The following is a 25,963-nucleotide window of genomic DNA, read 5'->3' as shown; positions in this document are numbered from 1 at the left end:
TACAAATTTTAAATATTTTTAGGTAAAAAAATTTAATTTTTTTTTTTCAAAAATTTATTTTTTTTTTTCAAAAATTTATTTTTTTTTTTCAAAAATTCATTTTTTTTTTCAAAAATTTAATTTTTTTTTTCAAAAATTTAATTAAAATTGTTTTTTAATTTAATTTTTTAAATTTAAAAAAAGTTTTTTTTTAAATTTATTAGTGAAAAAAAATTTATGACAAAAAAATTTTTTTGCTGAAAAAATTCGGGTTAAAAAATATACTTCCCGATTTTGACCCATTGTATGTCCAACTTAGTATAAGCCTTATAAACATCGTTGCAATGGATTTAGATTTTTTTTTGACCCGATTTTTTGTGGGTCAATTTTTTAAATAGCAACCGAGCCTGGATAATTCCCGATATATTGATATATCAATCATGTTTGTAAGTTATTTGGGGGACGCGGAAAGTTGATTTCAAAATACAGACGGACATGACTATATAGACTTCGCTATCTATAACGTGTATGTGAGATAGGCATGATGAAGAAATCTCAAATTTAATTTTTCTGAAATATTGTATAAACCCGTAATTTATAGAAAAAAAAGTTCTGCGAAGTCGTTTTTCGATATATCCCAGAGTTAAAAACTTCCGTCAGGCCGAAGTACAGCATTTCGATTATTGACACAAAAATATTTGAAGTAAATAACAACAAACTTTATAGACACGTCTTTGCAAAGGCGAATATAAGGCAATATATGTATGTATGTATATGGGTCAACGGCCCTACATGGTTCAACATTTTTTAAGCCGTATTTTTTTCATAAAAAAATTTGTTTGCCATAAAATTTCCGCTACAGTAGCGATAAAAGGATGTATCAATCATTTATGTAAGTTTTTGAGGCATCGGAAAGATGATCTTAATTTGTTTCAATGGATTATTACAAATTTTTATTAAATCTATCCTAAAAACGTTTGTAAAGAAGACGCTATAGAAAATTCAAATAAACAGAAATATAACAAAGGAAATTAACATCTTCAGAATAAATTCATGGAACCACATGCTGTCCAATTTAGACAAATCTTCTTCCCCTTTTTGGAAAATTTCAAAAATTTTAAGGAAAAAATCCGTCAATATACCAACATTAAAACACAACAATGTATTAGGTTATACCCAGCAAGAGAAGGCTGAAATGTTGGCTCACAGCTTTAATTTAAACTACTCTATTTCAGCAAGTCTTAGTGATTATACTACGATAACAGAAGTCGATAGAGTTGCAAACCATGTCCGATTTACAAACACAAGTCCTCACAACAACTACCTCATTTCATGTGATAAAGTCGCTGTAATTATAAAAAAGCTAAAAAATAAAAAAAACTCCAGGTCTGGACGGTATTAATAACAAATGTTTAAAAAACCTACCGAAAAAAGGTATTAAATATCTCACAAACATATTTAATGCATGTTTAAAATTAAGCTATTTTCCCAGTGCATGGAAAATCGCTAAAACTATCCCGATACTTAAGCCAAGTAAGCCAACAGACTCTCCACTCTCATATAGACCAATAAGTCTGCTCTCGTCTATTAGTAAAATTTTAGAAAAAATTATTAAGGAAAAGCTGACTAATTTTATTGATGCAAATATCATACTACCACCGCAACAGTTTGGGTTCAGAAATGAACATAACACCGCACAACCGCTTCTAAAAATTAGAAATTTAGTTAAAAATAATTTTACAATTGGCAAATCAACAGGAATGGTTTTACTTGATATCAAACCTGCATTCGATTCTGTCTGGCATAACGGATTAATTTTTAAAATGAAAACGTTAAATTTCCCAATTGAACTCATAAAAATTATTCAAAATTTTCTGCTAAATCGACCGTTTAATGTTTACTTAGGTACAATTTATTCGCAACAAATCAATATTTCTGCCGGCTGTCCTCAAGGCTCATGCCTTTCTCCAATATTATATAACGTATTTACTGCAGATATCCCCACATTTTCAAACTGCATCACATCTATATTTGCAGATGATACGTCAATTCTTTCTTCGGATATATATTCAGCAGATATTATTACAAACTTACAGTTAGCTCTTACTGGTTTGAACAAATATTTTAATAAATGGAAAATCTTAATCAGCCCTGAGAAGACTCAGGTTATATATTTTACGAGAAGGCGTAGGAATTGTTACACTCCTCAAACTTCGCTTCGATTTATGAACCATGACATCACTTGGGAAAATAAAGTAAAATACTTAGGTGTTATGCTTGATACCAAACTTAACTTCAATAATCAGATTCCCTATATAATTGATAAAATAAACAAAATAATTCGAATGATGTACCCGATCATAAGCAGAAAGTCGCAGCTTAACATAGAAAACAAAAAAATTATCATTAAATCCATATTTCATCCCGTAATGTTCTACTGTGCTCCAGTTTGGTCTACGTCTGCAAAATGTCATTTATGTAAAATCCAAGTAGCACAAAATAAGCTACTTAAAATGATATTCAAACTACCTTGGCACTATTCTACTCGTCGCCTACACGTTCTAGCTGGTTTCGAACTCGTAAATGATAAAATCGAAAAATTGACTCTCAACTTCAATAGAAGATGCTTATCATCACAGTATCAACATATTAATGAACTGATCTCATCATAATTTTATCTTAATTTACCTTAGTTTAGCTTCCTTTTATCTTATACCCCTACTTCACATAGGTTTTTGTAAATTTTTCCCTTCCTTGTATATATTTTCTGTACATAGATTTTATAATTTAAAAATTTATATTTAAGTAGAAAACGAACGTTGTTCCTAAACTCTTTACTATCATAAGTCAAATGTAAATAGAATTAATATTATTAGTAATAAAATAAATAAATAAATAAAATAAAATCATAATTTTAGGCATGTATCAACTTATAATTTGTTACAAACTGAATTTAGAAATTAATATACCACCTTAATTTGTAGGTACTTCAGCAGGTGTTGCAAATTGTAAACAATGCTATCAATTATACGTGAATATTAATCTACTTGTTTTTATTTACAGATCAACAAATACATAAGTGAATTAGTAACAAATTAAGTTTTCTGTAAAAATTTAGTTTATAAATCATAAATATGCTGTGTTGTGTTTGCCTTTTGGAAACCCACAATACCATGGGTGTTTTTGATGAAATGGGCAAACAATTAAATATTGCTGAAATAGTTTCCGAACACCTTTGGTTTAAGGTAGTACAATAAAACACATTTAAACCATTATTTATGTTTTTCTTATAAATATTACAATAATATCCAACTTTTCAACATGCTTAGCACGACGATATTGTATCATCGCACATTTGTACCATATGTTGGGGTAAAATTTATGATTTCCATGAATTCTATGAAACAATAGAAAAAACTCACAAGGAGTTTCAAAATGTACAGCAAGATTTGGCCATGATTAAGGAAGAAGATAAATATTCGATGGGAAATAATATAAAACAAGAAGAAATCGATGAAGATGACTATATAAATGTAGACAGAGAGTTGCAAGTAGAAATCGAAATTAATGTTGACCAAAGTACAAAGAATCCTTTAGCAGATAATGAACAAAATGACAGTAGTAGTAGTAGTGATGATGATGATGAATATAATGAAGATGGAAATAGCAGCGCTACGTCGGATGAATGTCAGCCTAATAAAACGGATGTTGGTGAAAAAATTAATATCACAAGTGTAAAAATGAGGAAAGTTGAGAATAAACCAAAAAGGTGTAGAAGAAAAAAACCAGCAATAAAACCAGAGAATAACCAAGAACCTAAAAGAAAAAAAGCCATTTTCAACCGCCTTGATCCCTTACACACTGAGGAAATGATAAAGAAACACATACCTATGGGCTGTAATTTATGTGTTTTCGTGGGCAAAACTTTTGCCGATATTGTGGCACATTTCAAAGTAGAACATCCTGATGTGAGAGCCTATATAACATGTTGCGATAAAACGTTTACAAAACGATTTTATGTTGCCCAACATGCCATGACGCATGAAAATCCTGATTGCTTTAGGTAAATATTATGGTGGCGAGTCATCCTAACTTGTTTTGTGAACTTATAAATCTCTATTTAAGTTGCGTGCTATGTAGCAAATCATTTACAACAACTGGTGGATTGCAAAAGCATAACTTAAAATATCACGCCCCTGATGAGGAACTTACATTTACCTGTGATTTATGTCCGCAAAAATTCGCCCGTCAACACTTACTGCAATTACACAAACCTTCGCATATACCTCGGGAAGAATGGAACTTCTTTTGTACAAAATGTCCTACCTCAAAAGCGTAAGATTTTTTTTTATTAATTTCGCTGCAATTAAACTTAATGAAAAAAATTAATCTTTTTGTAGTTTTGCCAGTGCATATTTATTAAATATACACGATAATAAGTTACACAAGAGGGAGAAAAATATTTGTAATGTATGTGCCAAAGAAATTAAGGATAAAAAATCATTTGAAAAACATGTAAGGGAACATTACGAGGGCAGTGGACCTAGATTAAAATGTCCCATTCCTAATTGTGATAGTTGGCTAAAAGATGAAGATAATTTAAAGGTACATTTACGAAGGCACAATACAGATGATGAGATCTACAAATGCCCACTGTGTGATAAAATATGCCCGAATCGGAGAGCCTTATCCAGCCACAAAGTTTATGTACATACAAAGGAAGTTTTTAAATGTGAACATTGTGATAAAACATTTAAAAGAGCTATAACACTAAGGGTAAGTGTAAAAACATTGAACCTTTTTCATATTTAGCTGGTATTATTATGTGTTAACTTTATTTTAGGAACATATGACTCAACACACTGGTGAAGTTTTGTATAATTGCCCGTTTTGCACTAGAACTTTCAATTCGAATGCTAATATGCATTCACACAAAAAGAAACAACATCCGGTGGAATGGGAAGCGCTAAGAAGGCAAAAAATGGGCAATAATAATCCAAGTGAAACTACTGTAGATATAAGTAAAATATTCTAATCTATTTATTAGGTGCGCCTATCAACAGGTGTGTATTGATAAGCTGATTATAGAATAATTAAAATTGTGTATCGATCGATGCAACAGAAATTATAGTCCATATCGCTATTTATGGATGTTTTTAATATATAAAGAAATGATGATTTTGATATAGACTATTTTTTATGTTTAGCTCATCAATGCGCATGATTTGAGAAATATTCCTGAAAAATTATTAAATATGTTTGTTTATAAAATAAAAAATGTAGATCCACACTTATGTATAATATTTATGAACGATTAACGATCTTATATTTTGAATAATGTAATTTGATTTCGGCCACATAAAATAAAAAATATATTTTATTATTTTCACCATGAGTGCTAAGTTTGTCATTCGAGCCCATAAAGTATATATAGTCTGGATAGTTATACATAGCAGAGTATATAACGCACTGGTTCCTCTAAAGAGTCAACTCAAAATTCAAAAATGTTAGGTAGAAGCAAAAAACAGTTTTTTTTAATATATTACAATGAAATTTGAAGACGGATACAACTGTATTTTTTGCCGAAAGAATAGAGAAAATGATAGCAGATTTTTACAGTGGGTAGATATGACTACTGTACATCGATTTCTTGCAAAAAGTGAAAATTTTAAAAATTTAGAATTGACGCTCTTTAGAAGAACCAGTGCGATATACTGGCATAACTCAAAATTCGTGTTTTTTTGAACTGAGTAATACAAAATATGCTACGTTCTATAGTATTTCATATACAGCCCAATTATGAATAAAAATTCCCCGGGATTTTTTTCCCATTGTTCCTATTCAAATTCAATGTTAAAAATAAGAAAAGGGAAAACACTCCCGAGGAATTTTTAGTCATAATTGGGCTGCCGTTTTTCTCGAAACGACTTTTTGAGTTATGCCAGTCTTGTAGTAAATGAGCGATATGATTGATACATTAATATATCCGATATAGGCACACAAATTGCTGAGATATACCAAAAAATACGACTACCTCGATTTGTTAAAAAAAAATTTATCTAGTAGGTACTATCAGGGTTTTTAACTTGAAATTCAAAAGCGAAAACATTTTCACAAAAAAAGTTATAGGTGGAAACTTTTTTCAACAGCAGCTGTGTCCAATCTTTATCACGACTACCAATAACTTCACGAAGATCAAGAGAAGTCTACAACAACACAACATTCCAGATGTCTAGTCAGGATTTCATGACAAGTTTATTTTCTTTTGTACATTTTTTGTTTATTTTTCTTATTTGACATTGTAGTACGTCATTCATAATTAGAATTCATTTCGGACCTGCCTGACTCCAACAAAGTGTAACTGCAAAATTGGTCATACCCTAACGTACATATTTTATAATTATGGGTATACCCACCAATATGTATATAGATATGTTGGTTGGATCTTTACATAATTTGTAAATGTATTTTAGAAAATACCTATAAGTTTCAAAATAATGTCCATGTACTTACAACTAATAATTAAGGATCTTGGAAGTCACATGCATCAGAAATATTTATTCTCGGTATCTTAACTAATTCCAATAATAATAATGAATAATTTCTTTTTATAAATTTCTCAATAGATTATTGAGTTATTATTAATTTGGTAACTTTAACCATAGAGAACAACTTTAACTTTTTCTAATAACACAAAAACAAAAATGGATTTTTTTTAAATGGAGTAGTTGTTACAAAGATGTTGCCAGATTGTTCAACTTTATACTCCGGCTCATCTGGCTTACTTCAACCTTAGTACACACACACACCGTACATTCCTTATGGGACTGTTTGGCTGAGACCCCCATTTCTTACTACGAAAAACTTAATATAAAAAAAATAGTTTTGCTCATGTCAGCGGCTCGCGATGTGGGCAGTGTTGCCACTTGTGGAGTGCCGTTATAAAATAGGTTGTCATATTAAAAGAGCATTTTACAGCTGTTAGTTATCAGTCTAAAATGAATGCCAAGAAAATTATTGTTTACAAAAACAATAAAAAATAAAAACAAATCGAGTTATTTTTTGGTTTTTTGTTTTATTAAATAAAAAATTTAAGCCTTTTGAGCTTAATTTTCTACCCAGGGCAGTATGCTGTGTTGTGTATGCTTATTGGAAAACCCTAATAATATGGGTATATTTGATGATATAGGCAATCAACTTAAAATAGCTGAAGTCATAGACAAATACCTATGGTTTAAAGTAAGTAATAAAATTTATCTAATATTCTGTTTGATGGAAATATTTGAAATATAACTTTACAGCCTGAACCTGACAACACTTTAACAACACAAATTTGTACAAGTTGCTGGCATAAAATAGATGATTTTCATATATTTTACCAAAGTGTGGAGAAAACCCATAAAGAATATGAGCATAGTGCATCATATGATATTAAAAGAGAAGTTCTATGTACTAGTCCAATAAAACTAGAGCAAGACTATAAAGAGGAAGAGGAAGCAATTAATAATACGGATGATGCTATTGATATTGATGAAAATATTCAGATAAAAAATCCATTGGAAGAAAATTACCTTAAGGATGAAGAATTCAACGACGAATCAAATGATGATGACTGTGGAACTTCTGATGACTATGAACCTTCTATTTCAAGCGAACAGGACTTTTCAATGGATGAAGAAACGGTCAATGATAAAGACGAAGAGCTTCAGAATGATACCATCGTAAAACAAAATACTAGATCTAAACGACATAGAAATTTGGAAAAGGACAAAGCAATTGCAAAAAAGAAAAGGATTGTTCAACGTTTAGATCCCATACATACGGAAGAAATGATTAAGAAACATATTCCCATGGGTTGTAATTTGTGTGTTTTTGTGGGTACAACTTTTTCGGATATTGTGCAACATTTTAGAAATGTTCATCCTAAAGTTAGACCGTATATAATGTGTTGTGATAAAAAGTTGTCGAAACGTTTTTTTGTGGCTCAGCATGCTTTAAAACATGAAGATCCGAATTGTTTCCGGTAAGTAAAGACATTTTTTTCTATTTAAAAATTAAAATATTTTAATTACTACCTTATTCTTTGATAATTATTAATTTAAATTAAATAATAGAGTACTGTTTCCAGAAACAGATACTGATAGACTTTTTTGATTATAAACTCTCGTTATTGAAGTCTAGTTGAACAACATAGTCTGGGTGAATTCCAAAATGTATGTATGCAATGCAGTCATAACTTAATCAAGACAAAGCATGCAAACGCTTAGTTAAAATTTAAAAAAAAAACTTATACTGAATGTTTTTACCTTTTCATACATTTTATGAAACATTATCAAAGTTTACACGGTTGCGTCAAAAATCTCTCGACATACATTTTGGAATTCACCCTCTATTTCAATAAAAAATTTATATTTTAAAGTCCATTTTCATAAATTTCACAGAAGACACAAAAAACGTTCTAAAATCCTTTGGTCTAAATATGTTTGAAATCTGTAACTTAGCACATTTTCTTTATTATTATCGTTTTAATTCTGTTATTTGATTTAAAGTCTCTATTGTCACTAAATTTGTTCTCAAAAGCCAATTTGGTATTAGTAGCCGAAATGATAATAAATTTCAAAATTGTCAAATATTTCCTTAACAAATTAGTGTTTCTTTATAAAAATTAAATGAATAAACTAATAATTAGAACAGGTTTGATGCTATTATATGTTTAATAATGTATTTGTACTCTTACCATTTGACTAAAATAATAATTTAGCAATTTTGAAAAAAAAATGAACTTAGCTCGTTTGCATGCCACAGTAGAACAACGAGAAAAATCAAAATTATTGTAAACGTTTTTAAGCAAACAGTGTATTTTTACTTATTCTAAGGTTTTTTAATAAAATCTAAAGTGGACCTAGTACGTTTTTTGCATACAATATAAAAACATTATAATGAAAGTAGAACCCGGATACAACTGTATTTTTTGGCGAAAGAGTAGAGAAAATGATGTAAGATTTATACAGTGGGTACATCGATTTCTTGCAAAAAGCGAAAATTTAAAAATTTTCAGTTGACTCTTTAGAGAAACCAGTGCGATATATTAACTATATTTGTAATTCAAATACTATTTTATTCGAAGGTGCGATGAATGCAGTAAGTCCTTTACCACAATTAGTGGCCTTCGAACCCACAACTTAAGTTACCATGCCCGCAATGAGGACCTCATTTACGCTTGTGATAGTTGTCCGAAAAAGTTTGCTCGTAAAAATTTATTAGAATTACATCAAACTTCACACATACCAAAAGAACAATGGGAATACATTTGTAATATATGTCCAGACAAAAAAGCGTAAGTTTTTTTGTACTATAAAAATTCCCCAAAATTATTAATTATTAAATTATTCATCCTTGTTAGATTTGCAAGTTCATATTTATTAAATGTACACACAAGCATGAAGCATAAAAGAGAAATAAACATTTGTCCGGTATGTGCCAAAGAGATTAGAGATAAAAAATCCTACGAAAAACATGTACGTTTACACTATGAGGACAGTGGACCACGCGTTAAATGTCCTTATCCCGACTGTGATAGTTGGCTTAAAGACGAAGACAATTTAAAACAACATTTGACGCGACACAATCCTGAAGGAATAATTTATAAATGTGATGAATGCGGTAAGGAATGTAAAAATCGTCGTGCTTTAACGAACCATAAGCGTTATGCTCATTCGAATACGATTTTTCAATGCGATCAATGTGAGAAAACATTTAAGAAAGCTATTTCTTTAAGAGTATGTATTAATATTAAAGTGTAATATATGTATTTATCTATTTTAATACCTTTGCTATATATTGTACATTTTAGGAACACTTGACCCAACATACTGGCGAAACATTGTATAAATGTCCTTTTTGTACGAGAACCTTTAACTCAAACGCAAACATGCATGCTCATAAGAAGAAACAGCATCCTATAGAATGGGAAGAGTGGCGTAAAAATAAACGTGGCAGTGCTCAGAAGTTAATAAATAGTAAAAATCCTTTAACTCAAAATGATGAAACTCTAATGGAATTAAATGATTCATTACATTTATTATAATTCGATGTAATAAACAAATTAATTAAATTATGTACATACACAAAAAATTAATGTTTTTATACCCTTCACCATGAATGGCTAGGAATGACAAACTTATAAGTTGTCCCTCTGTATGTTAAAATCAACTTGCAGTTGCCCCCAAATAACTTACATACATCAATAAATCGAGAAAATCAGCCCACAAATGTCTGAGATACATATGGGCATTTCCACGAGAATGACTACCACGACTAAAAACTCTTGAAACTTTTTTTCAAGATGATTTGAATAGGAGAAAACACTAAAATATTACTATGTGTAAGTATTTAGAGCTTATTACAAAATTTTATAGGCAAAAAAATTTTAATTTTTAATTTAATTGGCGTGTTTTAGGCTAAAATTGCGGTTAAAACTTAGCATATAATATGAAATGAATTTGACTCTGATTGTTTATTTGCTCTTATATAATTGTTTATTGAAACCGAATGTATATTTTCTATTATTTTTTTTAGTTTTTGTACACATATATTTACAGAATATATATTGTTTTATTATAAGAGAAAAATCTGTCACGTACGGTATGTCACGTACGATATTAAATTTTATTTATTATAAAATCTTCCAAAGATTGTTTTTATTTAAATATGACGAATTATAAAGGAAAAATATTTCGTTTAGTGTAAGACGAAAAGAAAACATAACGCCTCTCACGATTCGAAAATTTCTGCATGTACCTCAAAATGAGTTCCGTTTTATGTGACGTACGATATACCCTTATACGGACAACAATGTTTTTATTATTTTTCAGATACTCTTATTTTTCCTAAATCTTTTCCACTCTATAAGCGTACAAATGTCACGTACGATGATATGGAATTGCCCATATAAGGAAAATACCAGGAAAACCTCGATTTTTTTACCCAGTTTTTATATGTATATGTATATCAGGATTACTAAGTCATTAATTTAGACAATTGCAACGATGTATATAGGGCTATAGTAAGTTGGATCTACAATTGGTCAAAATCGAAAAAAATATTTTTTAACTCGAATTTTTTTTTACCAAAAAATTTTTTTTGTCTAAATTCTTTTAATTTTTAATTTAAAAAAAAATAAATTTGGAAATATCTTTTTAAAAACCTATTTGGAAAAAAAAAATTTTAAAAACAATTTAAAAAAAATTAATTTTGTTTAAATAAAAATTATTTTTAAGTATAATTTGGTGAAGAGTATATAAGATTCGACACAGCCAAAGAGAGCTATCTTAAATGTTTTTATATAATTTAGTTTGAAATAAAATTAATTGAATATTAAGGGCATAGAGAAATACACATAGAACGGAAACTCTCCTGTCAAAGTCCTAACTCAATTGTCAAAAAACCTAAGTGTTGAGAATATATTAGTAAAGACAACTATGTGATTGTTTTGACTAATTAGTATACCCTTCACCATGAAATTATAAATTATATATATTCTGGATCATTGTAGATAGTGGAATCGATCTGTCTGTTGAAATCAACTTTCCGAAGACCACAAATAATTTAAAAACACGAGTAATAGATCAATATATCGCGTATAGTCCTGGCTGGGCTGAAAAATACATATGTACATATGTATGTATTTTTCCTCTATGATTCAGAGGAAAATATATTTTTTATTCGAGTAAATAACATTTTTTTCAATTTGAAACTAAAAAATTCCAATATATTGTCTTTCACTGTATGTGTGTATATGGTATATAAATGTAATGTTTTGGTCAAAACACACGCAACAGGTTGCACCACCAAACAAGAACACCAAACAAAAAGGTAAACATAAAGCAAATTGTTGTAGTTGTTATATGAGAAATGGCCTACAACAACATGAACACCAAACAACAATACATACTACCATGGAAACGAGTTTTCTTATAATTACAATAAAATAATCGTCAGTCCATCAAAATATAAAAAAGAAATTATAAGAAAATTATAATAAAGAAAGAAAAATATTCTAATTTAAAATGTTTGTGTATTTAAGTAAAAAGGTTAGTAATTAGTTTATATTTATTATACCTACTACTTATGTATATAAAATTATAAAAATGTTCCTTTTATAGATTGCTATACCAAATAATGTGAAATTAAATTGCATTTCCTGGAATAAAGAACAAGGCTACATAGCTGTAGCAGGTACAGATGGCTTACTCAAGGTATTAAAACTGGAACAAGGTATAATCTATAATTACTTTGGAATTAGGTATTATTTTGTATTTAATTATTATCTGTATTTAGCTTCTAATGGCCAAAATAAAGGTGGTTTGGCAGCGGTATCAAATTTGTCTATGAATCAAACATTGGACGGACATAAAGACGCCGTAAAAGTGGTAGTATGGAATGATGCCCAACAAAAATTAACATCATCCGATGTTGATGGTGTTATAATGGTGTGGATGTTGTACAAAGGCTCTTGGTATGAAGAAATGACCAATGACCGTAAAAAGTCTACAGTCAATGGTATGCATTGGACTTCAGATGGCTCCAGAATATGCATTGTTTATGAGGATGGTGCTATCATAGTCGGTTAGTATTTTGGTTAATTTATAATTATGTGACCGATTATGGCCTACAATAGGCTATGTTTCTGATTAAATAATGTTCAAAATAATTATCCATTTTTTTGTCCATGAAAATGTTATATTTGTTGCCAGGTTCCGTTGATGGCAATCGAATTTGGGGAAAAGAATTAAAAAATACTCATCTAAGTGGCGTTCAATGGAGCCCTGACAATCGTTTACTTCTATTTAGTTTGGCTAATGGAGAATGTCATTTGTATGACAATCAAGGAAATTTTGCGGTAATTATATTTCTAACAATAATAAGTAAGAGTAATAGATTCGGCTGTGCCTAATCATTTATACTCTTCACCAAAGTATACTTTAAGATACAATAAATATTGAAAACAAATAATGTAGACAAATTTTTGTTTGACGATGAAAAACTTCACTAATGTTGAAAATGTTATAAAAAGTGGTTTATACAAGGTGGCGCAAAAGTAAACTTCCGATTTTTTTTGGCTGTAATAAAAAAAAAATTAAAAACTTTGATTCTTCTTGTGGATTATTTTTATTTGGTCTTTTAATTTTTTTTACATCAAGTTGAGAATATGATGTCATGTAAATGGCCGCCGCCACAGTTGATTGTCATTTGAGCACTTATGGCATTTTCCATCACTTTGGCCAAAACTTCCGGCGATAGGTCCTCACATTCTTGACGGATATTGTCTTTAAGAGCTGCAAGAGTCTGAGGCTTGTTGACATAAACCCGCGACTTCAAAAAGCTCCACAAAAAGAAGTCTGGAGCGGTCAAATCAGGCGATCTTGCTGGCCAGTGCAAATCGCCAAAACGGGAGATTAGGTGCCCGGGAAATGCATCCTTCAGCATATCGGTTGTGACACGTGCAGTGTGTGCCGTTGGACCGTCCTGTTGGAACCACATGTTTTCCAATCCCAATTCATCAAGTTGCGGCAAAAAGAACTCGCTGATCATTGCTCTGTAGCGCTCACCATTCACAGTAACCGTTTGGCCCTCGACGTCTTCAATGAAAAAAGGTCCGATGACTCCTCCAGCGAAAACAACACACCATACAGTGACTTTGAGCGGGTGTAATGGCTCTTCGTGGGTTACACGCGGATTTTCAGTGCCCCAGAAGCGTAAATTTTGCTTATTTACGTACCCGCTAAGATGGAAATGGGCCTCATCACTCATGATTATTTTTGATTAATCACCGACCGATTATTGGCCAAATAAATAGTCAGCAATATTCCGCGTTCTGGAGCAGTGTAGCGTAACATTGTTTATTAACGTGTATTTCGCATGTGTTTACTACACAAATGTCAAAACAGAACTGACATTAGGGGCCAATCGCAAAATTTATAGCATTTTCTGGTAGGAGGATTACTTTTGCGCCACCTTGTATTTTGTTCGGAAATTTCAATAATTTTTTTTTTTTTATTGAAGAGGCGTTTTTTGTTTAGTTTGGATTTGCTTTTTTCGAATAGGCTCTTTTGATAAGTATCCAGATTATACATTTTTATAAATATTTTGCACATTTTTAGGCACTTATGCGGGTTCTTTTATTGGAACCCGCGTAGGCTTGTTTTAAATGAACATTTTTTAGAACTCGTACCAGAACCATCGTAAAAACTAGTTTCAAAATAGTTCTTGCTTCTTATTTGTCTTTTTAGATGAAATTAAACATACAATGTGTGGGACTCAATGTAAATCGCCACAATAGTGTTACGGCATTAAGTTGGTTTAGTGGCAAAACTTCTACAAATCGGCCAGTCTTAGCCATATGTTATGAGACTGGAAAAGTCCAAATTATGGTCGATGAAAATGATGATGGTAAGTTTTTTATACAACACAATATTTAATGATAAAATTAAGCAACTGAAAGAGTTTGTTAAGTTTATTATACTATTTTTATTTAAGTACTAGCAGAAATGGGTAAATATAGTTAAAAATAAAAAAAAGTGTTGTTGAATGATAATTTTTATTCATATAGGCCATAGAATAAAATATACATAGAAGCGCTACTGAGAGACAAGGAACCTAATTTTGTTGTCAAATACCTAAGTCTTGCAACAACAGAATACATGTAAATCAATGTACATATTTTGAGTTGTTATTTAAAAAATCGATTTTTGATCAGAAATATGAGTGATCACAGATCGATCTCATTTTCTTGATTAAACGCTTAATGGCCAAGTTATTAGCGAATTTAGATATTTTGAGTTTTTATATAAAAAACCGATTTTTGTTCAGAAATATGAGTGATCACAGATCGAGCTCCTTTTCTTGATTAAACGCTTATTGGCCAAGTTACTAACGTTTTTTGGCCAGAAATATGAGTGATCACAGATCGAGCCTCTTTTCTTGATTAAACGCGTATTGGCCAAGTTATTAGCGAATTTAAATATTTTGAGTTTTTATATAAAAAACCGATTTTTGATCAGAAACATGAGTGATCACAGATCGAGTTCCTTTTCTTGATTAAACGCTTAATTGCCAAGTTATTAGCGAATTTAGATATTTTGAGTATCTATATAAAAAATCGAAAAATCGAGAAATATGAGTGATCACATATCGAGCTGCTTTTCTTGATTAAACGCTTGTTGGCCAAGTTATTAGCGAATTTAAATATTTTGAGTGTCTATATAAAAAATATATTTTTGGTCAGAAATATGAGTGATCACAGATCGATGTATTTTGCAGATGTATTTAATAAGTGGGCGTATTAGTGGACGTGGACAATTTTTATTTCTGTAAAAACGTTATTCTGTGATCATTAAGGGTCGGATTTCCATTTATGTTTGGTAACCAATGAACTTGGAACTTATTTTTACCAAACGAATATAATTGGTTTGCGACTTAAACATCTCCCAAGATTCCAATAACTTTTGTTTGTTATAAAACTTTTCCCAATTTTGTTAAGCACCCACAATTTTTTCTATTTTTATTATTAAACATTTCTTAAATTTGTTTAGCACCCACAATTTTGAATACCAACATGTGTATAACGGATGCAAAATGGAATCATGATGGTTCTGTTATAGCCATATGTGGACGTCTAGAAGAAATATCAAATACAAAAGAACTAAATCAAGTTAGTTTCTATTCACCCTATGGACATTTGTATAGAACCCTTAAAGTACCGGGCAATCAAATAACATCCATCTCGTGGGAGGGCAAATCTTTGCGCATAGCTATGGCGGTGGATTCTTTTATATATTTTGCCAACATACGTCCCGATTATCGGTGGTGTTATTTTGAAAAGACAGTGGTATTTTTGAGTGATAAAAGTAATGGCAAATCGAATAATCTAAGTGTAATAACATTTTGGAACACTAGCTCAAATCAGGTGGGTACAAATAAGAGTTCTTAATGGATTTCAGGATATATTTTTTTAATAATATGTTTAGAGTTTTCTTAAAGAAGTTGAGCATTGTTTGGCAATGGCAGCATGTAATGAACATTGTGTTTTGGCTGTGGAGTGTATTAATGGTACCCTTAAGGATTTGGCTTTAACATCTGTGGAGCGTAAAAATGCCGATGACAAATTGTATCAGTTGTTATTGTGTAATTCGATTGGTACTACGGTGGATTGTAAGTTGGGCTTGTTAAATACATTTGATATATTAGAAATATAACGATTTTTTTTTTTGTTATTATAAAGCGAAATATACTGAAGTATGTCCAAATTTTATTGGCATTAATTCGAATTATGTGGCTATAGCTTCTAAAGATGAAATTTTATTATGGCACTATCATACTCCCAAGGTAAGAGTTTGTTGGATACTGATCTGTTTATACATCGATATATAAATTTTGTTGATTATTTAGAGTGCCTCTCAATTGCACAATGTTAAATCTCGCAAAGAGAAACGTTTCCACATTGATGACACACCCACTGGCATAGATTTAACTAAAGATTTGGTGGTTTCAAGGACAAGTCAAGAACATGCTGAAAATAATACAGATTTTATATGCAGTCTAGCTATATCGGAGAAAACGTTATTGGTGGCTAGAGAATCGGGTATTATAAATGAGTATAGCATACCAAATGTGGCTCTAAGAAATCGTCATAAAATTGGAAGTAAAATTATTAAAATGTCTGTCAACTGCAATTCATCGTAAGTTTTACCATTTATTTTTCTTTTCAAAAGGAGAAATCGTTTTAATTTCGTAATTTTTTATTTATTTTATCTCAATATTTTATTTACTTTTCAAATACCAGACGAGCTGCTTTAATTGACTCAAATGGTGTTATGACACTTTTGGACTTGGATGATAATCGTGAAACTCAACTCAATTTTAGTCGTGTAGAACGCAAAGATGTTTGGGCCATTTGCTGGGCTAACGACAATCCTCTGCTATTGGCTCTCATGGAAAAAACACGCATGTATATATTTAGAGGGAATGATCCTGAGGAACCCATTGCATGTTCTGGTTATATATGCACCTTTGAAGATTTAGAAATCACCAGTGTATTATTGGATGATATTATAAGTGGCGAGGAATCACAAAATTCCCTTAGTCATATACTGCAATTGAAAGTCAAGTCCTTAAGGGATACAGATGATCTGCTGCAACATGTTGGCCTTGAAGATGCCAAACAATTTATTGAAGATAATCCTCATCCTCGTTTGTGGCGTCTATTGGCAGAAGCGGCCTTAAAAAAGTTGGATCTTGATACAGCTGAAAATGCGTTCGTAAGATGTTCGAATTATCAGGGTATACAACTGGTGAAACGTTTGCGAAACATACCATCGGAAATGTTGCAGAAAGCAGAAATAGCGGCTTTTTATGGTGAATTTGAGGAGGCGGAAAAGTTGTATATCGATGGTGATCGTAGAGATTTGGCTATAAATTTGCGTATAACTCTGTGTGATTGGTTTCGAGTGGTACAGCTGTATAGAATGGGTTCGGGAATTTCCGATCAACAAATGGAAACAGCTTGGCGTCAAATAGGTCATCATTTTGCCAGCCTCCGGTCTTGGGAAAGTGCCAAGGAATATTATGATAAATCTCATAACATAGAAGGTCTTATGGAATCTTTGTATCACTTGGAACAATTCGAAGAATTGGAAAAATGCATAGATAAATTGCCGGAAAAAAGTCCGTTACTTTCGAAAATAGCTGAAATGTTGGCCTCAGTTGGTAAGTTGTTGCTACTAATGCTCAATACAAAGATTTTGAATATTTTAATATATCCCTTATTAGGCATGTGCTCTGAAGCTGTTAATGCTTATTTGAAGCTAGGTGATCCCAAATCGGCCGTCAATACCTGTGTTAATCTGCGTCAATGGGGCCAGGCTGTAGAGTTAGCCCAGAAATTCAAAATGCCACAAGTTAGTGTTTTGTTAAGTAAACATGCTGCCCAACTTTTAAAAGACGGCCGTCTGCCCGAAGCTATTGAATTGCAAAAGAAAGCCGGGCGTTACTTAGACGCTGCACGCCTTATGACCAAATTAGCCGAACGTGAACTTGAAAAACGCTCTAATTTATTGCGCATCAAAAAGCTTTACGTTTTGGCAGGACTTTTAACTGAACAGCATTTAAAAAGTTTAGCTTCAAGTTCAGCTGAAACTCCGGCCTATAACATTGATCGCATAAGTATTATGGATACAATGTCTCCCGAAGATTCGGCTACCATAGAACGTATTTGGCATTGTGCAGAAGCTTTTCATTTTATGTTATTGGCCCAAAGACAGCTAAGATTTGGGATTGTACACAGTGCTGTCATAACTGCTTTGCGTTTGAGAGAATACGAAGATGTTCTAATCGCTGAAGATATATACAGTCTTTTAGCTTTAGCCAGTTGTGCTGACAGATCTTTTGGCACTTGCTCCAAGGCTTTCATCAAGCTGGAATCATTGGAAAATTTGCCGGAGAAAAGCCAAAAAGAATACGAAGAGTTGGCGGTAAATATTTTTTCGAAAAACGAACCCATCGATGATAAAGTTGATTTTATAACATGTTATTCATGCACAAATGCCGTAGCAGATTGGTAAGTTGGTATATATATTGATAATACTAAATATTTACATTAGGAAAAACTAATTTACAAGGCACCACGTTATAGGCAATATTGTTCTGATACTAAAATCCGGTTTCATACGTAATTTTGTGTAAAACCCTTCTGAATCAAAAGAAATTTCTAAAACATTTCAATATTTTGTATTGATAATTTCCAAAGCAAATAAACGAACAAAACAACAATATACTAAAAACAAGTAAGAGTGCTATATTCGGCTGTGCCGAATCTTATATACCCTTCACCAAATTATACTTCAAAATTTTAAATATTTTTAGGTAAACAAAATTTATTTTTTTTTCCAGTTGTTTTTTTAATTTTTTGGAAAAAAAAAATTTCGATTGTTATTTAATTTTTTTTTTTTAAATTTTAAAAATTTTTTTTTTTTCAATTTTAAAAAAAAAAATTTTTTAAATTTTAAAAATTTTTTTTTCGTTTTTTCAATTTAAAAAAAAAAAAAAAAAATTCGGGTTCAAAATTTTTTTTCCCGATTTTGACCCATTGTAGGTCCAACTTACTATGGTCTTATATACGTCGTTGCAAATGTCTTTGAAATATCTATCATTAGATATCCATATTGTCTATATTAATGTCTTAGTAATCCAGATATAGGTAAAAAAATAGGTCAAAAATCGAGGTTGTCTTGGTTTTTTCCTCATATCTCAGCCATTTGTGGACCGATTTTGCTGATTTTAAATAGCAAAATTCTCGAAAGCATGTCTGACAGAATTATTGAAGATTTGGATCCCGAAGATATCTGGGGTCTTCAGAAAACTGATTTCAACAGACAGACAGACAGACAGACAGACGGACAGACAGACAGACAGACAGACAGACAGACAGACAGACAGACAGACAGACAGACAGACAGACAGACAGACAGACAGACAGACAGACAGACAGACAGACAGACAGACAGACAGACAGACAGACAGACGGACATGGCTTAATCGACTCCGCTATCTATAAGGATCCAGAATATATATACTTTATAGGGTCGGAAATGAAAAATGTAGAAATTACAAACGGAATGACAAACTTATATATACCCTTCTCACGAAGCTGAAGGGTATAACAAGTAATAGAGCTATATTCGGCTATGCCGAATCTTATACCCTTCACCAAATTATACTTCAAAATAAAAATTTTAAATACTTTTAGGTAAACAAAATTTATTTTTTTTCCAAAGTTGTTTTTTCCATTTTTTGGAAAATATTTTGTTCAAATTGTTATTTTAAATTTTTTTAATTTTAATTTTTTTTTTAAATTTAAAAAAAAAAATTTTTTGTTTTTCCATTTTTTTTGGTAAAAAAAAAAATTTTGACCCATTGTAGGTCCAACTTACTATGGTCTTATATACACACGTCATTGCAAAGATCTTTGAAATATCTATCATTAGATATCCAAAATATAGGTCAAAAATCGAGGTTGTCCTGGTTTTTTCCTCATATCTCGGCAATTTGTGGACCGATTTTGCTGATTTTAAATAGCAAAATTCTCGAAAGCATATCTGATAGAATTATTGAAGATTTAGATCCCGAAGATATCTGGGGTCTTCAGAAAATTGATTTCAACAGACAGACGGACATGGCTTAATCTATAAGGATCCAGAATATATATACTTTATAGGGTCGGAAAATTATATTGTGGAAATTACAAACGGAATGACAAACTTATATATACCCTTCTCACGAAGGTGAAGGGTATAATAACCATTATGCTGGGTATACACGATACTATTTTTCGTACTAATCGTAGTATGAATTGAAGTACGATTTTGTGATAGACGTTACTACAAATCGTACTATTTCCTTTGAAAAAAATGACAAGTAATAAAAATATCACAAAAATCAAAAATTTTTGATTTTCATACTTCGTTGGTACGACAACATGATACACGTTACTAATTTCATACTTATACGATTTATCGTACGACTTATCGTAACGTGTATACCTAGCATTATACTGAAATGTATCAATTTATGAACTAGTTTCTTCAGTTATTCGATTAATATTAGAGTTTAGTGTTTTGTATTAACAGAAACCGAAAACCGACAATTATTCTACAACATAAAAACATACAAACGTTTGCAACAAATCGAAATATTCATCGCAGACCCACAAAAGTATATTTATATATTCTGGGTCCTTATAAAATTCTTAGACGATCTAACTATGTCCGTCCATCTGCCCGTAAGTTTTTCTGCACGATAGGGCAACAAAGGATAAGGGGCATATGTTTGGTATTGAAAATGGCAAAATCGGTAAAGTAGCTTTTAATCCATATGGAATCCTTCCAATAAGAGGAATAAAAAATTCATTTAAAAATATCATATCTTCTGACAATAAAACTTCAAATTAAGTTATGATTGCCAAAAATCCGTCTTTTACGAGTTATCACCATAATATTTAATAAACTAACCCAAAACCGAAATCGATCGGTTTTAAGTTTTTAAAATACATAAATATTTTTTTTATTATAATTAAAGTTTACCAGCATGTAACACTTGTGGAGCTCGTTTTCCTCCTTGTATATCATCAGGAAAACCTATTACACAACCGACTGCTAATATTTGGATATGTGGAACTTGTCAGCACTGTGCCTCCCCCATGGAAATAACACGACATCGAACCTGTCCATTGTGTCATAGTTTGATTTTATCAATGACTTTAGAAGTGTAAAACTTTCACGCCGTACAATTTAATTAAAATGGTCTCATTTAAACTTAATCTTAATAAAATATTTTAATTGGAAAAATAAAAAAATATATATATGTAGTATTATTATTTAGTATTAACTCTAATTATTCGCTCGATTAAACCAGAAACCCGATTAATTGAATACCCTAGTAAATAGTCGTTAAAACGCATGTACGGGAATTAACAGAATCACAGTGGGACAATGTACAATATTTATATGCTAAAATGTTATCATTAGAAAATAACACATCTGGCATCTCCTTAATAAAAAACAATTGAACAACTCTGCTTTAGCACTTTTTTTATTGTTTACAGCTGATTGTTTTTTATTCCTTTGAAGTGTGTAGGAAAAAATCAAAATTTATGAGAAAAATATACAAATTATGAAAAATTTGTCATAAAAACACAAAATATGAAGGTAAATATCTGAAACAATATGTTTAAGACATATTTAAAAGTATGCACTTCTGTTTTAGCGCATAAGTGAAAAGAAATTGGAAGCCTTTGCTGTGGGTACCATGGGCAAACGGCAAATGTCCAAAAAAGAACTAGAAGATCAAAAGAAAAAAGACGATGAAGCTGCGGCCGCACATGTAAGATAGAATTGTGTCTTATTAGAAACTGTTAGCAAGTAAATACAAATATTCGTTTATTATAATAGGTGTTTAAAGAGTTTGTGGAAACATTTCAAGACACTCCATCGGCTTCGTCAAAAATTTGGGTAAAAGCCGGTACTTATGATGCCGGTTCAAGAAGTAAGTTTTGTTTGGTGCCAAAGAAACATATATATATAATTTTATAAAACAAATCTTTCCCTTAGAGGAGGACAGTCGTGAAAAGGGGAAATTGTATAAACCCTCTTCAAAGATGGATGATAAATCTGCCGCTGAAAAAGCTCAAGAATATGCCATGATGTTGGCTTCAGATCTTAAGAAAGACGCAATTAATTCGAAGAAGAAAACCCAGGAGAAAAAGAAAAGTAATTTGGAACTTTTCAAAGAGGAGTTACGTCAAATTCAAGAGGAACGTGAAGAGCGTCATAAATATAAGCATTTGGCACAAACAGCCGTGAGTCAACCATCCTCCACACAACCGACTCAAACAGTAACTGAGAATCATCATCATCAAACGACTGAAGAACGCACGGGATCTCATGATACAGGCGATCCAAATACCACAAATTTGTATTTGGCCAATTTATGTCCGAAGGTGAGTAAAAAAAGAGCTGGCCCACAAAAACGTAGAAAAGAAAAATATACTTACACATAATGTTATCACTTTTCAGATTTCTGAGAACCAGTTAATGGATATTTTCGGACGCTATGGACCTCTGGCCAGCATTAAAATTATGTGGCCTCGTTCGGAAGAGGAAAAAATGAGAGAACGTAATTGTGGCTTTGTTGCCTATATGAGTCGCAAAGATGCTGAGAGAGCTCTGAAAACGCTAAATGGTCGTTTTATAATGGGCTATGTTATGCGTTTGGGTTGGGGCAAGGCAGTACCCATACTTAATCAGCCTATATTTATACCACCCCCTTTATTGGAACTATCAATGCCCCCACCACCATCCGGTCTACCATTTAATGCTCAACCGCCAACTGATGAAATGAACAATGTACCGAAAAAGAACTACAAAGAGTACACCACCGAAGAAGAAAAAGAAAATATGGAAAAGGTATAGAAAATCATGTGTAATAATTAGTTATCCATAAACATTTTTTAACATAAATTTTTATTCTTACAAGGTTTTAAAGAAATGTGTCGTTAAAGTTATTATACCTACAGAAAAGTAAGTACAAAAACATTATTGTTAATTTTCCATTTATTTTAATAGTATTTATTATTATTTCTTACTAGAGGTGTATTGCATTGTATACATCGCATGATAGAGTTTGTTATACGCGAGGGTCCCATGTTTGAGGCTTTAATAATGAGTCGAGAAATTGAAAATCCCTTGTTTTCATTTCTTTTCGACAACGAGAGTCCAGCTCATATTTACTATCGTTGGAAATTGTTCTCTTTGCTGCAGGGCGACACGCCAAATGAATGGAATGAAAAAGAATTTCGTATGTTTAAAGATGGTCCTATATGGAAACCACCAATGGCTAACTTTTATACTCAGGGAATGCCTGATGATTTGGTTATAGATCCAGATGCACCAGAGGCTCACAAAGGGGCATTGTCAACAGCGTAAGTTAATGTATATAAAAACAAGTAAAATTTTATATGAAAAAAATTTCGTTTTACATAGAAAAAGATTATTATAAATATTTAAAAAAGTTTGTAATTTTTATGAATTTTTTTATGCACATTCCCAGCCAACGTGATCGTTTGGAAGATCTAATACACTATTTAACGCCTGAACGTACTAAAATTGGTGATGCCATGATCTTTTGTATTGAACATGCCGATGCAGCCGATGAAATATGTGAATGTATTGCTGAGTCTTTGGCCAATCCCGGCACTTTGGCTTCAAGAAAAATTGCACGTTTGTATTTGATATCAGATATACTAAACAACTGTACCGTCAAAGTAACAAATGTCTCCTTCTTTAGAAAAGCGTAAGTATAGTTAAATAATTAACAACAATTTGAAAAATATTAAAAATTTTGTCCGCTTTTAGTATTGAAAAACATTTATTGGATGTTTTTGAGAGCTTACACACATTCTATAACAGCATTGAAAGTCGTCTGAAAGCAGAGGGTTTCAAAACTAGAGTTTTAAACGTTTTTAAAGCCTGGGAGGATTGGGCTGTGTATCCGAAAGAGTTTTTGGCACAGTTGCGTTCGATATTCTTGGGAAAACAGGTAAATATTAGATTTTTGTAGTATTTACAACTATAACGGGAATGTTTGTTTAAAGTATCAAGCCCCAGTCACACCTCCACCACCAGAAGAAGTTAAAGAGATCGAGGAAGAAGAGGACATAGATGGTGCACCCTTGTCAGGTGACGAAAAGGATGATGAGGATTTAGATGGTGTACCCTTGGATGGCGCTGCTTTATTAAAGGGTGTTCTCATGCGTGGTTTACCGGATACTCAAAAAAATACTCCACGTCGCAGTCAAGATGTTAGTTGTGATGCTGACTATAATGATGATATAGATGGTATTCCATGTAAGTTTTTATTATTTGATTTTGTTTACAAATTTGTTATAAAATTATGTTTTCTTATGTTACGCAAAGTGGATGATGATATCGATGGCGTGCCCTTGGAAAAAGATGTGCCAGACTATAGTGACAACGCTGGTAAAATGTCCTCCAAAGCACGGGCATTTATACCCTCTAAATGGGAAACTATTGACCCAGAACAGGTTGAAGCCCAAGCTGTCACCACCAGTAAATGGGATACTTTAGATGGTCCCGAAGCTTCAAAATACTACGATCGTTCTAGCGATGATGAGGATGATGATAATGAAAATAGTCTCAGTTTTGATGAAATAAAACGCAAAAAACTACGTGAAATTGAAGTTAAAACTATGCAATATCAAGATGCTTTAGAATCCGGAGATATAGACGTAAAAGCGGGCTTAACTGTATCCGAACAGGTGGAGCATTATCGCAAGCGTTTAATGAAAAAAGTAAGTGCAATACAGAGATGCATATGATTATTCCATTAACAAAATTTCTTTTATCTTTTTCAAGGACTCTCTTACTGAAGCCGTTGATTCTCCTTTAAGTTATATACGCAATAAAGATTCTAGCCCCGATAGTCCCAAAAAATCACGTCATCGCAAGCGTTCTCTATCGCCCGTTCAACAATTCAGCAATAGTTCACGATCCAGTCCTGCACGTTCAGCGCGTAAACGTTCCGTATCACCATATAAAAGCAGCACCAGCAGTGCACGTCGTGAGCGTTCACCCACCTCAAGTAGTCGTGACAGTAGTAAATACAGCAAGCGTCATCGTTCTCGTAGTATTTCTCCCTCGCCTCCCCATCCACTAGAGAGAACACCCTATCAGTCTAAGTCAAAGCGTTACGATAGTCCACATTCATCAACATCGAGATCAAAAAGGTTTGTTTTATTTAAATGTGGCCTTTTTGGTAGTAAATACTTAAAGCATTTTTTTTTTCTGTTTTTTACAGATCACCTTCGCCCGGCTATATACGTTCCTCTAAACGGGATTTGGAGCGTGATTCGTATTCCAGCAGTGCACGCAGTGAAAAGCATAAACACAAACATAAACATTAAATTGCATCAATATATTACCAGATATTTATTAAGAAAAATAAACTGCAGAAAAGGTAAATGATTGATTATGAATATTAGTAGTAGAACTAAAATAAAACACAAATTGTGTTTTTTTCTAAAAATTTATTCAAGAATAAAATTGATACAAAAAATTTAAAAAATCGAAAAACTTAAAATTTATATGATTTTCTATGTATTTTCTTTATATTAAAGTTATAAATTAGGCTTTATTTAGTTTAGGCCGATCTTGTAAAAAAAAATTCTTTTGTTGTACAATTTCAAATAATACTCTTAAATTATCAAGGGAAAGAAATGTAACTGTATGTGTGTGTATTCAAGAAATTGTTAATGGTGGTCAGGAGAAATAAATAGCTAATTAATCTTTTTGTACGATTTAACATAATAAGCCGTTGTCCTTTAAAGAGTGTTTGCCATCAAATTTTCCACATA

The 25,963-nt window shown here is 31.6% G+C and overlaps 4 protein-coding genes across 4 annotated transcripts; all 4 read left to right on the top strand.

The window, feature by feature from the left end:
• Positions 1-3,073: 3,073 nt before the first annotated feature.
• On the top strand, positions 3,074-5,271 carry LOC135960457 (transcription factor grauzone-like). Its single transcript, XM_065511750.1, has 5 exons — positions 3,074-3,224; positions 3,309-4,042; positions 4,105-4,314; positions 4,380-4,755; positions 4,823-5,271. Exons 1-5 carry the CDS (start codon positions 3,114-3,116, stop codon positions 5,012-5,014), a joined length of 1,623 nt encoding a protein of 540 aa, XP_065367822.1. The 5' UTR covers positions 3,074-3,113; the 3' UTR covers positions 5,015-5,271.
• A 1,748-nt stretch (positions 5,272-7,019) lies between these two features.
• Positions 7,020-10,113, top strand: LOC135960465 (transcription factor grauzone-like). The gene is made up of 5 exons (XM_065511758.1): positions 7,020-7,218; positions 7,281-8,002; positions 9,107-9,316; positions 9,383-9,758; positions 9,833-10,113. Exons 1-5 carry the CDS (start codon positions 7,108-7,110, stop codon positions 10,064-10,066), a joined length of 1,653 nt encoding a protein of 550 aa, XP_065367830.1. The 5' UTR covers positions 7,020-7,107; the 3' UTR covers positions 10,067-10,113.
• A 1,934-nt stretch (positions 10,114-12,047) lies between these two features.
• Oseg4 (intraflagellar transport protein Oseg4) lies at positions 12,048-21,388 on the top strand. The gene is made up of 12 exons (XM_065512877.1): positions 12,048-12,071; positions 12,144-12,255; positions 12,319-12,606; positions 12,735-12,880; positions 14,271-14,430; positions 15,573-15,946; positions 16,008-16,191; positions 16,262-16,365; positions 16,429-16,718; positions 16,823-17,745; positions 17,809-18,595; positions 21,112-21,388. Exons 1-12 carry the CDS (start codon positions 12,048-12,050, stop codon positions 21,302-21,304), a joined length of 3,585 nt encoding a protein of 1,194 aa, XP_065368949.1. The 3' UTR covers positions 21,305-21,388.
• A 266-nt stretch (positions 21,389-21,654) lies between these two features.
• On the top strand, positions 21,655-25,689 carry LOC135960082 (U2 snRNP-associated SURP motif-containing protein). Its single transcript, XM_065511284.1, has 13 exons — positions 21,655-21,740; positions 21,799-21,915; positions 21,984-22,077; positions 22,143-22,531; positions 22,608-22,997; positions 23,068-23,111; positions 23,180-23,512; positions 23,641-23,883; positions 23,946-24,129; positions 24,185-24,437; positions 24,507-24,901; positions 24,966-25,336; positions 25,408-25,689. Exons 1-13 carry the CDS (start codon positions 21,735-21,737, stop codon positions 25,511-25,513), a joined length of 2,925 nt encoding a protein of 974 aa, XP_065367356.1. The 5' UTR covers positions 21,655-21,734; the 3' UTR covers positions 25,514-25,689.
• The last annotated feature ends 274 nt before the right edge of the window (positions 25,690-25,963 follow it).

Source organism: Calliphora vicina, chromosome 5 (assembly GCF_958450345.1).
Source record: "Calliphora vicina chromosome 5, idCalVici1.1, whole genome shotgun sequence".
In the NCBI taxonomy this organism is placed as follows: Eukaryota; Metazoa; Arthropoda; class Insecta; order Diptera; family Calliphoridae; genus Calliphora; species Calliphora vicina.
This window is presented reverse-complemented; position numbering and strand designations above follow the sequence as displayed.

What these genes read in the sequence shown, in the direction of transcription:
- LOC135960457 (XM_065511750.1), top strand. Translation starts at nt 3,114, where the DNA reads ATGCTGTGTTGTGTTTGCCTTTTGGAAACCCACAATACCATGGGTGTT. An exon ending in AAATGTCCTACCTCAAAAGC is followed by an intron (nt 4,315 to 4,379) that starts GTAAGATTTTTT and finishes ATCTTTTTGTAG; the next exon opens with TTTTGCCAGTGCATATTTAT. An exon ending in AAAGAGCTATAACACTAAGG is followed by an intron (nt 4,756 to 4,822) that starts GTAAGTGTAAAA and finishes ACTTTATTTTAG; the next exon opens with GAACATATGACTCAACACAC.
- LOC135960465 (XM_065511758.1), top strand. Translation starts at nt 7,108, where the DNA reads ATGCTGTGTTGTGTATGCTTATTGGAAAACCCTAATAATATGGGTATA. An exon ending in ACAAATACCTATGGTTTAAA is followed by an intron (nt 7,219 to 7,280) that starts GTAAGTAATAAA and finishes ATAACTTTACAG; the next exon opens with CCTGAACCTGACAACACTTT. An exon ending in GAAGATCCGAATTGTTTCCG is followed by an intron (nt 8,003 to 9,106) that starts GTAAGTAAAGAC and finishes TTTTATTCGAAG; the next exon opens with GTGCGATGAATGCAGTAAGT.
- Oseg4 (XM_065512877.1), top strand. Translation starts at nt 12,048, where the DNA reads ATGTTTGTGTATTTAAGTAAAAAG. An exon ending in TCTGTCAACTGCAATTCATC is followed by an intron (nt 16,719 to 16,822) that starts GTAAGTTTTACC and finishes TTCAAATACCAG; the next exon opens with ACGAGCTGCTTTAATTGACT. An exon ending in ACAAATGCCGTAGCAGATTG is followed by an intron (nt 18,596 to 21,111) that starts GTAAGTTGGTAT and finishes TTATAATTAAAG; the next exon opens with TTTACCAGCATGTAACACTT.
- LOC135960082 (XM_065511284.1), top strand. An exon ending in GTTATTATACCTACAGAAAA is followed by an intron (nt 23,112 to 23,179) that starts GTAAGTACAAAA and finishes ATTTCTTACTAG; the next exon opens with AGGTGTATTGCATTGTATAC. An exon ending in AAAGGGGCATTGTCAACAGC is followed by an intron (nt 23,513 to 23,640) that starts GTAAGTTAATGT and finishes GCACATTCCCAG; the next exon opens with CCAACGTGATCGTTTGGAAG.